At 47.5% G+C, this 16931-nt stretch overlaps 1 protein-coding gene across 4 annotated transcripts in view; it reads left to right on the forward strand.

Moving 5' to 3' along the window:
* Positions 1-16931, forward strand: part of BDP1 (B double prime 1, subunit of RNA polymerase III transcription initiation factor IIIB) — a 259767-nt gene that overhangs the window by 110328 nt on the left and 132508 nt on the right. For all 4 annotated transcript variants that reach the window (XM_029574553.1, XM_029574582.1, XM_029574572.1 and 1 more), the window contains exons 18-20: positions 9428-9659; positions 11690-11883; positions 13455-13668. In XM_029574553.1, coding sequence (XP_029430413.1) covers positions 9428-9659; positions 11690-11883; positions 13455-13668 — 640 coding nt within the window. The remainder of the gene's footprint in view (positions 1-9427; positions 9660-11689; positions 11884-13454; positions 13669-16931) is intronic.

The raw sequence follows: 16931 nt of genomic DNA on the forward strand, positions 1-16931 counted from the left end.
TTAATGAACCTCCCCCACACTGTTTGTTGCCACATCCCATACAATTTGTACAGTGCGGGCTTTTTCTCATGCTCTGAGGAAGAAGCGTTCACAAAAGCTCGAGCACAAGAAAATAACAGCCTCGGAGAGAAAAATCCAAAATGTGGGCACTCCCCCTCAGATGTGCCAATAACTCTGAGGAGCTACTCCAGTCTAGTACCTCTGTTAACCCTCACTGCCGCATTTATCTTCCCTTTTTTTTTTCTACATGGTGTTGCATGAAATAAGGCTGGCTCCTGCTTTTAAATTTTTTTTTTTTAATAAGGAGAAGACCTGAGGATAATTAAAGGGGGGGGGGGGAGGAGAGAGGGGAAGTAGGAGCACAGAAATGTCAAAATTCACCCCCCCCCCCCCAAAGCCAGAAATCTGGCAGCCCCTGAGTCACAAACACAACTTGGGGCACACAATAGGAAGTCATGCCAAAAATTTGTTAGAAAACCCAAGTTTTCATTGCTACCCTGTAAGGTTGGTCAGTTATTCCTCAATTGAAATATCGAACCCCCATATAAGATTTATACTACCTGAAATTTAGCTGCTCAAAATTCATTGGCCAATTTTAGTAGGGCATGCCTCCGAGTTGTCTGGACTCTCTGCAATATTTTTGACTCTTAGTACTTCCTGTTGCCTGTTGAGATCTTCCTGATTGGAGCTTTCTCTGCTGGTGGTTTTATACATAGTCATCACAGATATCTGGTTCATGAGTGACTTGTCTTTGGTTGCTAGGCAGCCTAGTCAGTTCATAGACCTATTTGATTGTCATCTTTCCAGAAATGTAATTGGTTCTTCTGACTCCAGGGGCATCTGGCTACATCAGAATGCATTGCCAAGCTTTAATTGATTCAGTTCACTGTCTGACTTTATTTGGTCATCATGGCCTATTCAGAAAAAGATTGACAGTACTTTCAATCTGTGGTTAGTTATTCAGATATTTCATGTAAAGTGCTGAGTTCTGACTGATCTAAGGTCCTTTTGTCAGCACCTCCTGCTGTTAACTCACATCCTACTTTTCTTTCGGTATGACATTTAAAGCAACTAAATTCAGATCTATCTCACTGCTCATGTATTCTCCCCCCACCCACTGGGTATTTCTTTGTTTTTTTGCAGCAGCTTAAGGTTCTGTGTAAGAATTCACAGATATCAAATGGCCGTACTGTGCTGCTAAAGAGAACAGAAAAAAATTTGTAATTTGTGCTTCAGATTTTATGTAAAAATTTGTTCTATTTCTGTACAAAATATCTATGTGATCCCTTCTGACCATAACAGGTTGATGTGATCTGTTAGTGTTGAAAGAGTCCTTTTACTAGTGCCAGAGGATGGCAGATCTGAGTAATTACCTGCTCAGAAATGTAATGTGATGCTGTTGAACCTTAAAGACCATTGCCAAGAGCAGCTGTTATCTTACTGTACAGAAGCTTCATATTTTACTTTCAGCACTGCTCTGATATTTTTTTATTTCTTAAATCAGTTTTCAGAGTCAGTTCTTGTGCATCATACTACAGAGAGAGAATAAGAGGGTTGGGTACTTTGAGCCAGCCCATTGATCTGGCTAACTGAGCAGCATTTGGTATTTTACAATATGTTTTACTAGTGTGAAACTCAAAGCTGTGACAGTTACACATAAAAATATACATACAGATAACCCAAATGAAAAAAAAAAGTATAATTTTTAATTTCTGATGGTACAGATAAGTTTTAAAATGTCGAATGCATCTTAATATTAAGACTTCTTTAATGACATTAAACAACATAAAAGAAGAACATTATGAGTGGTGTGGAACAGGTAAATAGGAAACAGTTGTTTAATCTTTCAAAGAGTAGTAATATAGAAACATAGAAATGAAGGTAGAAGAAGATCAAACGGCCCATCCAGTCTGCCCAGCAGGTTTCACATTTTTTTTCTCTCATACTTAAAGCTACACCCATGCTTATTTGTTTACCCAGACTATGTAATTCAGTCCTTGTTGGTTGTTCTTCATTCCCTCTGCCGTTGAAGCAGAGAGTTATGCTGGATATGCATGAAGTATCAGTCTTTCTCCCCTGCCGTTGAAGCAGAGAGCTATGCTGGATATGCATTGAAAGTGAAGTATCAGGCTTATTTGGTTTGGGGTAGTAACTGCCGTAAGAAGCAAGCTACTCCCCACTTTTTTATGAATGCAAATCCTTTTTTCCACATTTCCTCTTGCCGTTGAAGGCTGCCAGGCAGGTGGCTCAAGCATGTTTTTCTCCTCTGCACGCTGAGTTGGGCCTGTGCAGACACGCAGTTCTGGGGTTAGATCATGTGCGCAGCCTGTGCGGGAGTGGTGGAGCGGGGTTTTTTTTTTTCTCCCACTCTACCACTGATTCTCCAGGGGACCTGGGGAGGCTGACAGGCGGATATTTCAGGCACATTTTCGGTCCTCCTGTGCAGGCATGTGGCTCTGAAGGCAGACCATGTGCGTGGTCTGTGTGCAAGCACCAGAGCAGGGTTTTTCTCCTGCTAGGCCACTGCTTCTCCCTTTTGTTAATGGTGCCAGAGCCACACATGGCAGCCTGTAAAGCATGCGGGTTGTGGTCTGCGCAGCTCAGTGAGGTGTCCCTGTGCTCCGGGGGTGAGGGAGCTTCCGCAGATGCAGGCACCAGACAGGAGGGCCAGAGGGACTGGAAGGAGTTTCAGGCAGAAGGCTGTGAGCTCCAAGGTGCCCAAGGATTCTCTTCCTGCTCTTTCTCCCATGAGACGGTTGGTAGTGTGGGATCTTAGCACAGGTGGAGAATCAGATGGGAGCAGGCTGTGAGGATGATGAGAATCCGAAAGAGTTTTCACTGGATTTTGTTCTACTCCTGCATTTATTTATTTATTTATTTATTTATTTATTTATTTAAGGCTTTTATATACCGACTTTCTTGATACAGATCAAATCAACTCGGTTTACATTGAACAAAGTAGAACTATAACCAACCATATAACAAGTGACAATTTGAAGGAGCATGAAAGTTACATTCTAACAAGGTAGCCTTAACTGGGAGAAGGAAAAAAAGAGAGGGAGAACGGAGATAGATTACTATATACAATAAATAAAGTACTATTTACAATGGAGAGTGGAAGGGAGGCATGAGGCCTTTCTGGCATGGAAGGGGGCAGGAGAGAAGCGTCCCAGGGAACAACAACCGAGAGGTCCTTCGAAAAGGTTTGGGTGATTTGCTCAAATGTCTGGGCTTGGGGCATGGTTTGGGATCTGAGGGTGATCCAAGGAATTTGGACTGCTCGAATGATCCTCAGGAAGATCCTGCAAGTATCCCTACAGCGGGTGATCCCAGTAGGGTGGCTCCCAATGTGGACTCGGATGCGGGTCCGGATACTGACAAGAATGACCCTGATCTAGACAGATGCTGGTGGCAGAGGGAGATGACTTGAGAGTCACCTGCCTGTTTAGGAAAGAGGAGCTGCGCCCCCTGATTCCTCAGGTTTTGGAGAAATTGGGTATTAAGGTCACTCAAGAGGAGCCGAACAATGAGGGAGTAAATCTGGTACTAGAGGGACTGCGGAGTTGTCCTAGTGCCTTTCTGTTACCTAAGAGAATAATGAAATTGGTTAACTGGGAATGGAATTTCCTGGAGGCAGGTTTTAAGGTGGGCAGGGCGATGGTGAAGCTATACCCAATGATGGAAGAGACCTTAGATCTGTTCAAGCTGCCAAAGGTGGATGTGACAGTCTCCACCGTCATCAAGAAAACAACTGTTCCAGTGGCGGATTCAGCCGCACTGAAGGATGTTCAGGACCGTAGGCTGGAGATGCAGTTAAAATGGATGTTTGAGGTTTCTTCCTTGAGTCTCCAGGCGGGTATCTGTGACAGTCTGATACAGAGGACCTGCTTATGCTGGGTGCAGAAGGTACAAGAACAGAGTTCTACTCACCCCAGCAGTTCCATGCAGTCAGCGTATTTGGAAGCTGGAGTGGCTTGTGTGGAGAGTGTGCTATATGATTTGGTGCATACACCTTAAGAACATAAGAAGAAGAAAATGCCATACTGGGTCAGACCAAGGGTCCATCAAGCCCAGCATCCTGTTTCCAACTGTGGCCAATCCAGGCCATAAGAACCTGGCAAGTACCCAAAAACTAAGTCTATTCCAGAAGTTTGATTGATTGATTGATTTATTTATTTATTTATTTAATTAACATTTTTCTATACCGAACTTCATGACAAGATTCATATCAGACCGGTTTACATAGAACTTAGGGGCTAACTAAACATAACCAAATAACAGGAAGGCCGAAGCGCAGTTACATATAACAGGGAGATAGAACTTGGGGGCTAGAGTAGCCTGGAAAAAAAAGGAAAGCAAAAATACTAGAGGATGAGAACTTATGTCTATACTGTGACTGGGAGCGGGCGTCTGGCTAATTAGGAAGCCTCTTGTTGAGTTATATTGAAATATTCGAGCTTAAGGGAAGGCTTGGAGGAAAAGCCAGGTTTTGAGTTTTTTTCAGAAGATTAGCAGGCAGGGTTCCAATCTTAGGTCTGTCGGAAGATTGTTCCAGATGATGGGGCCCGCTGTGGAGAATGCCCGTTCTTTGGTGGAGGTTAGGCATGTGGATTTAGTTGGGGAGGCTTGAAGGGTTCCTTTATATGCTTCTCTAGTTGGTCTTGCGGACGAGTATAGTTTTAATGGGAACTGAAGGTCTAGTGGTAGTTGGTTGTGGATGGATTTGTGGATTATGGTGAGTGCTTTGTGTAGGATTCTGTATTTTATTGATCTTGGCAGTGGCGGCTTGTAGACTATTGTGGCTACGAAATTGGTCAGCGGACACATGAACCAAGTCCCAGCTAACCTCCCCTTCAAAGGGAAACTTCTATTTGGGGAGGATTTGAACCAGCTGATGAAGAGCTTGGGAGAATCAAAAGAGAATATGTTGCCTGAGGATAAGAAGAGTGGCAAGAAAAGTTTCGCTGCCCGTTCCTGGTTTCAGGATACGAGACGTTTTCATTCAGACAAGAGTTCCTCGTCTTTGGAACAGAAGCAGACTTCGGGAAGGCAATTGTCATGTCGGGGTTCCCTCAGATCCTCTAGAGATTCTGCTGGTCAGGGGACTGGGGGAGGAAAGTCAGTGCAATGAAGCCAGAGTGGTCCATTCCTCCGTGGAGGCAGTGGGGAGGGGGCGAGAACATTAGCCTGATTCTACGGAGAATGGACCAAGGTCACCTTGGACCAGTGGGTTCTGGTGGTGGTAAGAGATGGTTACGCCTTAGAATTTTCACACCCCATCAGGGAGACCTTCCTGAAGCCTATTGTTCATCTTGAAGCAAGCAGGAGGTAGTGCGGGACATGCAGAGGTTGCTAAGATTGGATACAATTGTTCCAGCACCTCTGGCCAAGCAAGGACTGGGAGGTACTTAGTTTATTTCATGGTTCCCAAAAGGAGGGCACTTTTTGACCCATTCTGGATCTGCAGAGGGTCAGCGATGCCCTGTGGGTTTCGCGTTCTCTCATGGAAATATTGCACACAGTGATAGTAGCGGTTCGCAAAGGAGAGTTCCTAGCATCATTAGATCTAATGGAGGCCTTTCTGCATATTCCCATTCGAATGGATCATCAGAAGTTTCGGAAGTTCAAAGTGTTGGGACAGCATTTCCTTCAAAGCTTTTCCATTAGGGCTTGCCACTGTTCCACGGACCTTCACAAAGGGGTGATGTTGATGGTGGTGGCGGTGGCCTTGAGGCGAGACGGGATTCTGGTTCACCCATATCTGGATGACTGGCTCATCTGGGTGAAGATGGTGAAGGAGTACAGTCGCTCAGTGTGGTGGATTATGGACAGATTGTGGTTGCTGGGTTGGGTAATAAACCTGTTGAAGAGCCATCTGGTTCCAACTCAATCGCTGGAATATCTGGGGACTCTTTTCGATACTCAGAGGGGCAAGGTGTGCCTGACCTCAGACAGAGTAACGAAGTTGCAGATGCAAGTGACGCACCTGTTACGTCTGCCAGTGCCCAAAGTCTGGGATTATTTGCAGGTTCTGGGCTCCGTGGCATCCATGTTGGATTTGTTTCCATGGGCCTTTGCTCACATGCAACCCTTACAGAAGGTGCTGTTGTCCAGGTGGAATCCATATCAACTGCCTGTACCTCTACAGGGGAGTCCAGGTCCAGTCTCTCATGGTGGCTGTTGCACCACAACTTAGAGAAGGGAGTAGATCTGGAGTCTCCGGCCTGGGTAGTGGTTACTATGGATGCCAGCATCAAGGGTTGGAGGGTGGTCTGTTAGGGGTGATCGACTCAAGGTCTGTAGACACTGGTGGAGGCGGTATGGTCAATCAGTCGCCTGGAAACAAGCAGTCCCTAGAGCCCTGGAGGCGTTCCTGCCTTGGATCAAGGGTCGGATGGTGAGAATCTTTTCAGACAATGCGATGATGGTGGTGTACATCAGTCATCAAGGAGGGATGAAGAGTCATGCTGTGGCTCTGGAGGCCCAGCTTCTCTTTGCATGGGTGGAGCTTTTCCTTGAGGGAATAGCAATTGACAGTGTGCAAGCAGACTTCCTCAGCAGGCAGCAGTTGGATCTGGGGGGAATGGGAGTTGTCCCTGGAAGCCTGGACTCTCATTTGCAACAGGTGGGGCGGCCCCCAAGTGGGCCTTATGGCCATGCAAGGCAATGCCAAGATGGCCTGATTCTTCAGTCGCAGGTGAGAAGTCGTGTCGGAAGGCATAGATGCGCTGGTGTGCCCGTGGCCGGAAGGAGTTCTGCTATACATATTCTCTCCCTGGCCTCTTGTTGGACGTGACTTGCGGCGGTGGTTCTGGTAGCGCCGGAATGGCCGCTCTGACTGTGGTTTGCAGATCTGGTGTGTCTCACAATGGTTGAGCCTCTCAGATTGGCCCATGTTTCAGGGGTTCTTCGTCAAGGGCCCATATTCTCAGAAAGGGAGGATCACTTTTTTCTCGCGGCTTGGCTTTTGAGAGGTGGCAATTGTGATTAAAAGGATATTCAGAGCTGGTTATTTCCCCCTGGCTTCAGGATAGAAGGACTTATATCAAGGTTTCGAAGGTTTTTGAGTCTTGATGTTTGGAACAGCGGCTGGACCCGCTGAGCATGGATATTCCTCACATTTTGGCCTTTTTGCAACAGGGGTTATCAAAGGGGTTGCCTATAGCATGCTCCACATGCAGATGTCAGCCTTGGGTTGCCTTAGGGACAAGATGCGGGGGAGCTCTTTGGCCTCTCACCCTGATGTCATTCATTTTCTGAAAGGCGTTATGCACTAGAGGTCGCAAATGCTTAAGGCTTGCCCTGATTGGAGTCTTAATTTGGTTCTGAAAGTGCTCTGTGGGCCTCTGTTTGAGCCCTTGCGAGGAGCTTCACTAAAGGACCTCACCTTGAAGACTGTGTTTTTGATGGCTATTTGTTTGGCCAGACGGATTTCGGAGCTACAGGCTTTGTCCTGCAGAGATCCTTTCTTGCAGATTTCCAGTCATGGAGTTTTGCCGCGACCAGTTCTATCCTTTTTGCCAAATGTGGTGTCAGATGGTGTGCTGCCAGCCTTTCTGGAGTGGTCTCGGGATCGCTGCAGTCTAAGGAACGTCATCTTTTGGATGTTCGCCGAGTTCTGTTACGGTATCTCAAGGTCACTAACAGTTTTCGGTGATTGGATCATCTCTTTGTGTTCTTCGGTGGGACAAAGAAAGGAGTCAAAGTTTCTAAACACGATTTTGCATGGTTGAAAGAGACCATTTGTTTGGCTTATATTTGAAGATGTCGAGAAGCGCTGTCTTGTCTCCGGGCGCATTCTTTGAGAGCATAGGATGCTTCCTGGGCAGAGTGTCAGTTTCGCCTCAGGAGATATGCAGAGCCGCGATGTGGTCTTTGCTACATACTTTCACCAGACATTACTGTTTGGATGTTCGGACGCAAGAAGATAGCACATTTGGTGAAAGTAGTATTGCGTTTGGGTCTTTCAGGTTCTCACCCAGTGTAGGGGTGCTTGAGAACTTCCTACTTGTCTGGACTGATCTGGGTATGAACAGGAAAGGAAAATTGGTTCTTACCTGCTCATTTTCTTCCTGTAATACCGCAGATCAGTACAGAGCCCCATCCCCTTGCTGCTGAAAGACCGAATTTCCTGTTTATATTCTCAGGGGCGGATTTTCAGAGCCCTGCTCGCGTAAATCCGCCCAAAACCGGGCGGATTTACGCGAGCAGGGCCCTGCGCGCCGGGAAGCCTATTTTACATAGGCCTCCCGGCGCGCGCAGAGCCCCGGGACTCGCGTAAGTCACGGGGTTCTCGGAGGGGGGCGTGTCGGGGGGCGTGTCGGTGGGGCGGGCCCGGTCGTCGCGGCGTTTCGGGGGCGTGTCGGCAGCGTTTTGGGGGCGGGTACGGGGGGTGTGGCTACGGCCCGGGGCGTGGCCACGCCCTCCGTACCCGCCCCCAGGTCGCGGCCCGGCGCGCGGGAGGCCCGCTGGCGCGCGGGGATTTACGCCTCCCTCTGGGAGGCGTAAATCCCCCGACAAAGGTAAGGGGGGGGTTTAGACAGGGCCGGGCGGGTGGGTTAGGTAGGGGAAGGTGAGGGGAGGGCAAAGGAAAGTTCCCTCCGAGGCCGCTCCGATTTCGGAGCGGCCTTGGAGGGAACGGGGTAGGCTGCGCGGCTTGGCGCGGCGCCGGCTATACAAAATTCATAGCCTGCGCGCGCCGATCCAGGATTTAGTGGATACGCGCGGCTCCGCGCGTATCTACTAAAATCCAGCGTACTTTGTTTGCGCCTGGAGCGCAAACAAAAGTAGGCTATTCGCGCGCCTTTTAAAATCCGCCCCTTAGAGTGTATCCTCAGAATGTAACTATGTTGAGCCCTCAAGGTTAAGCGGTTATAGTTCATTGAGAGGAAGTGGGGCTCCAGTTAAGGGGGCTCCAACCCTGAGTTAACTGGTTGCCTTGGTTGGGGGTTCAATTTTGTTCTACACATAGGCTTGGGTACAGGTCAATACTGGGACTGCAGGTGGCACTCTCAGATATGTAGCAGTGCCTCAAGCTTCGTTCTCTGTTTCCATCTGCTAGTAGGCATGCAAAACCTACTTGTCTGGACTGATCTGTGGTATTACAGGAACGAAAATTAGCAGGTAAGAACCGATTTTCCTTTATCTACCATGAACATCAAAGTCTCAAGTCAATTTTCATTTATTATTTTACTTCTGTGTCACATGCAGCGTTAGACAGTTTAGTTACAGGTACTACAAGTGTAGGGTTTTTTTTTGATGGTTATAACCCCCTATAAAGCTTGAGGAATAAATTTCTAGTCTGCCATGTTAGATTTACAGTATACTGTATGTCTGTAAAATGAATAGTATTGCATTGCTGGAGATTTTCATGTTCCAGCAATTCCTAGCATGATAATTAATATTATTTTAATGTGTTCATTCCCAGGTCTGATGAAGAGCCCGGTTCTCCAGGAAAGAGAAATCAAGATGCCCTGAAATCAGTTCGGCTGACAAGGAGCAGATTCAACAGATCAAAGCCTAACCTAGGCAGGGCAGCTGAAAGCAAAGATGCACCTGTAGCAGAGAAGGGTGCTGCAGAGAGGAAGACTGAAGTGGAACAAGCTGAGGAAATCATGCCAGAGCATGCCGGGAACTGCACCTCTCTCTCTTCTCCAGATGTTAGTGTGGTGCTTTTATTTGTGTGTGTGGTTTGGGTTGGGTTTTTTTTAACCCCCCTTCTCCCCATCTCCATCCTCCCTACTAAATCAAGACTTGGGAAATTTCTGAAGCTGCACCCAGTTTGTGGCAGTGAGGTACGAGAAAGAGAATAACTAAGAGCCTGCTGGTCCTTATCTTGGTTTTCGATAGTATCTGAGAGCTTACATTTGAATGACCTGAAAAAGAAAAAAGAATTCCTAGCGTTGCAAAGTTTGAGGGCACTACTCTCTGCACATAAGCAGTGTAAATTACCAAACCTCCACTTAGGAGACTGTCTTTGAATGCATCGGGACTACTTCTATTCTCTGTTTGATTTTTTTTTTTTAACCTAGTGTACCTTTTCTTTTACAACATTTAAATTTTCTTCTACAGTTTGTTCCCTGAAGCTTTAAAAACCATGCAGTAAAGTCTCTCTAAAAAAAAAAAAAAAAAGTCTTGTGTCAGCTAGGAGTAGGGTCTGTCAACACAGGTTTGCAAGTGGCACATTTCCTGTTTCCTCTGCTGTGGAATGCTAGAGGAAGCAGGAAGAAGCATATTGCACAGCAAGCTAGAGATGGATCTGTAGTGCTTGCTAGGCCTTGCTATTCCATTTTGTTGGAGCAGAGTAAGCTCTATTTTACTACTTCACTTTTCAAGTTTGAGAGCAAGGGTGAGAGGATAGCTTGTGATCATCAGGAGGATTCCTGTGCTCCAAGAAAAAGATAGGTTAAAAATCTCTTGACACAAAGTTGCTGACATACTGTATATTCCACTTAGTCCCCTGGAATCAAGATATGTCACCCCCATCTGACCTTGGGCAGGACACTTCACCCTCCATTGTGTCAGGTACAATCACACAGGCCGATACAGAACGGTGTGTTTGGCCATGTGTTTCCAACCGTGTCTATTACCCCTTATACTGTAAGGGGGTAATAGCACGTCGAAAACCGCGTGGCCAACCCCCCAAAAACTAATAGCGCTCATCACATGCAAATGCATATTGATGAGCTTATTAGTTAGTCACCCGGGATAGTGAAAGTAAAATGTGCGGCCAAGCCACACATTTTATTATCAGAAATTAACACCTGCCCAAGGCAGGTGTTAGTCTAAACAACCCAGAAAGTGCACAGAAAAGCAGAAAATACTGCTTTTCTATACACCCTCCGACTTAATATCTTAGCGATATCAAGTTGGAGGAACCAAAAATATTAAAAAGAAAATCTGCCCATTGGTCAGAGGATTAGAAAAAATAGATGCTCAATTTTACCGACATCCATTTTCCCCATCCCATGGCTGTCAGCGGGTTCAGAAACCGATGCCAGTAAAACAGAGCATTGGTTGTTGGGACCCACTGACAACCACCTCTTCACTAATAAGGAGGAGCTAGGGACGCGCTATTGTCCTAGCGCAGTGATGGCGAACTCCAGTCCTTGAGTGACACAAACAGGCAGGTTTTCAGGATATCCACAATGAATATGCATGAGAGAGATTTGCATACTATGGAGGCATTGCATGCAAATCTATCTCTTGCATATCATTGTGGATATCCTGAAAATCTGCCTGTTTGTGGCACTTGAGGACTGGAGTTCGCCATCACTGTCCTAGCGCCTCCTTATTAGTGCGACATCTCATTTAAAACAGAGAATCGCGCGCCCAGGAGATGTGCTTGAGCACACGTCAGGAGAACAGACGCTCACATGGAGCGCCAGCTCTCTGCATTTTTTTAAGTATTGGCCTGTTAGATTGTGAGTCCTTTAGGGATAGGGATATGCCTACAGTACCTGAATATAATGCACTTTGAAGTGTCACAAAAGGTTCTAATCTTATCCACTTAGATATGTAGAAGCAAAGATTAACTTGCAAGTTCTTGGTGTGATACCTTTTTATTAGACTATTTATACATTGTGACTAGCATTCAAGAACTATGCTCCCTTGTTAGGTCAGTGTAAAATGAGAAAAAATTGTAAAATCCCTTATTTATAATGACTTAGACTTTTCTCTGTTACTTTAGCCTACCGGTCCAGCTCAGGAGCAGTCCCCGTTCCTTTTGGATGACTCCAAGTACACAGATTTAACACAGAAAGGCAAAGGATCAAATAGTTTGCAATCTCCTCAGAGGACACATGTAAGCCTGGGTAAACCAGAGCCAGGAGAAATGGCTGAGGTGGAGAATGTTCTAGAATTAGCTGCAACAGAGCATTTAAGGTACGTATCATAAATATGTCTAATTTTTCACCACATATATGAGGGTCTAGGCTGAGTGCTTGAAAGACTCAAGTAGCATGGTGCTGTGTATCCCATGTGTCTCCACCCTGCATACACATCGAAGCCCTGTTTTCAGGAACCCTTTGACCCCCCCCCCCCCCAACAGTCTTTGTCTTCAGCACCCGTTCAATGCGAGAGCGAGGTTCTACCTGGAAGGAAAATGGGTAATCAGAAGATGACATAAGCAGGTTTAAATATGCAGTAGATATCTGTGTCCACCATAACCACATTGCAGTCAGCATGGTGAGAGGTGAAGTATCTGCCTAAGCAGTTGCCCATTGTGAGCACCTGGGGAGCAGGAATTTTCCAGAAGTCTCAGTTCAGAGCCTATGGGATGCAGTGGCTATGCAGTGGGAACCCAGGTTGGACAGAATCTGTTGGTAGCGTGTATGAGTTCCCAGCTTAGATTGGCATTTTTTGCATCGTCACAGCTGTTATCTGGAGCAGAAGAGGAGGAGACCCAGTGGACTGTGGCAATGCTGGCATGATAGATCGGGAAGCCAATAATTGAGTGATGAGTGGCTGGATGAGTAGTAAAGATCACCGAGCAATTAAGCCCAGGGGTTGCTGGTCAGAGCTAGAAGATAGTGCTGTGGATCCCAGACACAGACGTGCCTCAGTTGCCAGTGAAAGTATACAGTGGAGAGTGGGTCGGTCAGCGGTCAAAGGAAACATCGGATATGTAGTAGTTAAGGAGACTTAAAAAAAAAAAAATTCAATAATAGTTGACAATCATTTCCGTTGCCTGCATTCAGGCGTTAGATACAATATGACTCCTGATGCAGCAAGCTGGGCAGACCACCCTGGACCAGAGGTGAGATGGACAGAAGGCCAAGGGAGGACAGAAAGGAAAGCACACACGGGCATGCACAATCATCTTGAGGGTGAGAGGTGAAGTATCTGCCTGAACAGTTGCCCATTGTGAGCACCTGGGGAGCAGGAATTTTCTCTGATCAGCAACCTCTGGGGTTAATTTATCGGTGATCTTCTGCCAAATATCCAGGGGATGGGAGGCATCAGCAGATATCCAAAGCTCGGCGAGAATGTCTGGATTGGTTGGCAATATTGCCCTGCCAGCCCTGGAGCTCTAGTCCTCTGTAGAAAGGGTTTCAGGGTTTCCTTGCAAGCAATACAGGGAGGAGCACAAGTCCTCCAGGAGATATTGGAGGCATGCACTGAAGGTAGACCAGAGTTGCTGGTGAAGCCAACCACCACCATGGCAAGGACCAAAACAGCGGATTGATCTGGCTGGACTCAAGGAAAGGAAATTGTCAGATGTTCTCCTTCCTCATCACTCAGCAAGATCAGTCCAGGCACATGGGATGTACCCAAGTTATCCCTCTGCTGGGTGGGACACTGCCAAGTCTGCTCTCAAGAATTTTGAACCACATAACTATAGCAAACACACTATTTTGTGTTCATTATTAGTGATATAGTAGTAGATGATAAAAGATGTTTCCAAGCTTGTTGGGGTTGAGACTAAAGCTATGTTTTCCTTTTTTTTTTTTAAGATCTGATGAAGAACTTGAGAGGACTGAAGTGGATGCTCAGAAGCCAGGGCAGCTAACAAGGGGCCGAATGCAGAGGCCAAAACCCAACTTGGGCAGGGCAGCTAGAAGGAAAGAGGTCCAACTGGCTGAGAAAGAGACTGTGGAGAAATCTGAAGTAGAAGAAAGTGGAACACTGGATGATGGTAGTGGTTGCACCTTAATTCCCACCTCACATGTGAGTGTGTTTCAACAGTTTACTAGTTTATTAAATATTTTCCAAAACACTTTGTACAACAAAACTATATATGTATGTAAAGCATACATATAACATGGCAATACGTATTCTCATACAATACGGTTTTCATCTTTGGTTTGAAACAAATTTAAGTTTAGTCCTGTATTTTTCTTTTTTGAGGAGAACTGCATAAGATAAATATTTTGCCATTCCTCTTCTTCCAGTCAGACTAATGGGTTATGCTCACCAACCAGCAGATTGAGAAAGAGATTAACAGGTTTGCTAACATCACCACGTATACACTCCCGTGCTTCCCTCAGCCTGCCAGTATTCTCTATCTTCAGCAGATGGTAGGCAAGATTCCATGCTGTGAGCTGAAGCCTGATTAGGCCAGGTGAAGAAGAACTGGATTGAATTTGGTGGTTCCTAAAGTGATAATCTTGGACTCTCTCCCTCGGTTGAGCATTGCCTGAGAACCGGGGCTTACAGTTTCTGGAGTAGGGCTTTTTGGCTGAATCTGTGAAATTGCCTCCCCCTCCCCTGACTTTCTCCCCTTTTCCATGATTTCTCCTTCTTTATAATAAAAAAAAAAAGTCTAGTTCTTCTTCTTCGTTAGCTGTCCTTCTGTCCTGTAGCCTGACTGCCTATGGGTCTAAATAAAGTTTAAAAAAAAAAAAAAAAAAAGAAGAAGAAGATAAATGAATCATTTGGAAGGATGACTCGATTGAAGAGAACCAAAGAGTATTTCTGTATGGTAAGTGACTGGGGTCTATTTTGACTCCCTGAATTTGGTTTATTGGGCAGCAGGAGGAGCTATGGTGGCATATATGGAACACAGGAAAAGGACTACATGCAGTTCACATTGGGGTAGATTTTCAAAAACCGCGAATAGGCGTACTTTTGTTGGCGCTCCAGGCGCAAACAAAAGTACGCTGGATTTCAGTAGATACGCGCGTAGCCGCTGAAATCCGGGATCGGCGCGCGCAAGGCTATCGATTTCGTATAGCCGGTGCGCGCCGAGCCGCGCAGCCTACCCCCGTTCCCTCCGAGGCAGCTCCGAAATTGGAGCGGCCTCGGAGGGAACTTTCTTTTGCCTTCCCCTCCCTTCCCCTACCTAACCCACCCGCCCGGCCCTGTCTAAACCCCCCCCTTACCTTTGTTGGGGGATTTACGCCTCCCGGAGGGAGAAGTAAATCCCCGCGCGCCAGCGGGCCGCTAGCGTGCCGGGACGCGATCTGGGGGCGGGTCTGGAGGGCGCGGCCACGCCCCCGGGCTGCCCCGGGCCGTAGCCACGCCCCCGGGCCCGCCCCCGGAACGCTCCCGACACGCTCCGAAAACGCCACGCGGTTCGGGCCCGCCCCCGACACGCCCCCTCCGAAAACCCCGGGGACTTACGCGAGTCCGGGGCTCTGCGCGCGCCGGTAGGCCTATGTAAAATAGGCTTACCGGCGCGCAGGGCCCTGCTCGCCTAAATCCGCCCGGATTTGGGCGGATTTAGGCGAGCAGGGCTCTGAAAATCCGCCCCATTGGCAGTGAGTGAGAGCAGGATGTCTGTCAGTTGTGTGGGGAGAAGAGGGAGAGTGGGCAGCACTCAGATTTGCCTGTTCCAGGAGGTACTGCATCAGCGGGGTCAGTCAGCCAGTCTGTGCCCGCTAGCATGCTTGCTGATGCAGCAGGAACATTGGCCATATTAGAGCCACGTGAAGAAGTGGAGATGGATCCAAGCCCTCTTTCTTTGTTTCCCTCGGCAGTGGAGGCTGTAGCCAGTATCTCCGGAGTTGAGATTGGTGCTGCAGTGAGAGGGAAAATTCCATTTTCCTGTACATACCCAGATCAGTCCAGACTCCTGGGTTTTTGCCTCCTTCCAGCAGATGGAGACAGAGAAATTTTTACAACCACCGGCATAAAACCTGGTGTAGCCACCTGCAGCCCCTCAGTATTTCTCTATCTCCAGCAGATGGAGGAGGTGCAAAAACCTACAGTTCTGAACCTCATAAAAAAAAGAAAGAAAGAAGGGTTTCTTCCAAGAGGATTTCCCTCCTAGGAGGTGGCAGATCCTGGTGGGACCATCCCATCTGGTTGCAGGGACTGATAATTGGGGGTTGGCGACCCAAATTTGCTCTGATTGCCACGCCCGGAGGTTGAAAGCTGGTGGTTTAGTTCCCTCACCTTCCGGAGTTCGGGGGAAAGCAAACACCTTTGCCAGACTCAGATAAGGCTGTCTTTTTTCCTTTATTGTTGTCCTCTGTCCTGCTGTTTTCTTATTGTAAAGTTCAGCTCCGAAAAAACAAACAAATGGTGTTTGATCGGTGTTTCGGTCAGCGTTTGCTTAGCCTTCTCTGCTTTCTCCCCGTCGCTGGTTGTGCAGGGAGGCAGCCCGGGGGTTCCCAGTGCTTTTTTTCTGTTTCCCCTATGTGGCTGTCTGCTGCGTGGTCCGCATGGCGCTCAGACATGCCTAAGGAGCTTCAGCGCTCCATTTGTGGCCACAACTCCACGCATCTTTCACAGGACAGCCGCTGCTCCCAGTGCCTCTCAGCAGGGGAAGGCATGTCAGGAGGGACTGCAGCAGCTTCCTCGCTGTAGCGTCGGTCTGGAAGGGGCCAAAGTCTGTGCAGCACAAGACTGACGATCTGTTCCCGCTGAGCACAGGAATGGTGGCCAGTTTGGAGGCTTTTGCAGCTAAGTCCCAGCCTGCAGCAGGGGGAGCAGATCTTCTGCCGACGCCTTTCACCACCCAATTTGAGTCCTGAAGAGGCCTGGGGTGGGCGAGGTGGACAGTTGGGGGAGAAATCAGATCCTCTGGAGGAGGATTCTGAGTGTTTCTCTCCTTTTTCGCCTGTTTGTGGTTTTAATGCACAAAGCTTTTCTGGCCTGCCAGGCCATGGGACAGCCTTATCAGAAGTGCAGTTGAACCCTCTTCTGATAAAATGCCCAAGTTGTCAAGGTGAACCGGGCTATTGCAAGCTGTATCTGTTGCCCAAGGAAACACTGGAACTTCCTATGGTTTCCCGAGGTGAATGCCTCCATCTCTGCAGTTATCAAGAAAATTACCATCTCCGTGGCGGGGGCTACCACTCTGAAGGATTTACAGGACAAAAGCTGGAAGTGCACCTAAGAAGATTTTTGAGATCTCGACTTTGGGCATCCAGGTGGCTGTCTGTAGTAGTTTTATGCTTTGGGCATCTTTGGCAGTGAGGTGCAACAGCTTCAGGAGAACAGAATTTGTCACCCTCAGAGCTCAGGGTGGAGAGCATCTCGAGGCC

This window comes from Rhinatrema bivittatum, chromosome 1 (assembly GCF_901001135.1).
Source record: "Rhinatrema bivittatum chromosome 1, aRhiBiv1.1, whole genome shotgun sequence".
NCBI classification, from domain to species: domain Eukaryota; kingdom Metazoa; phylum Chordata; class Amphibia; order Gymnophiona; family Rhinatrematidae; genus Rhinatrema; species Rhinatrema bivittatum.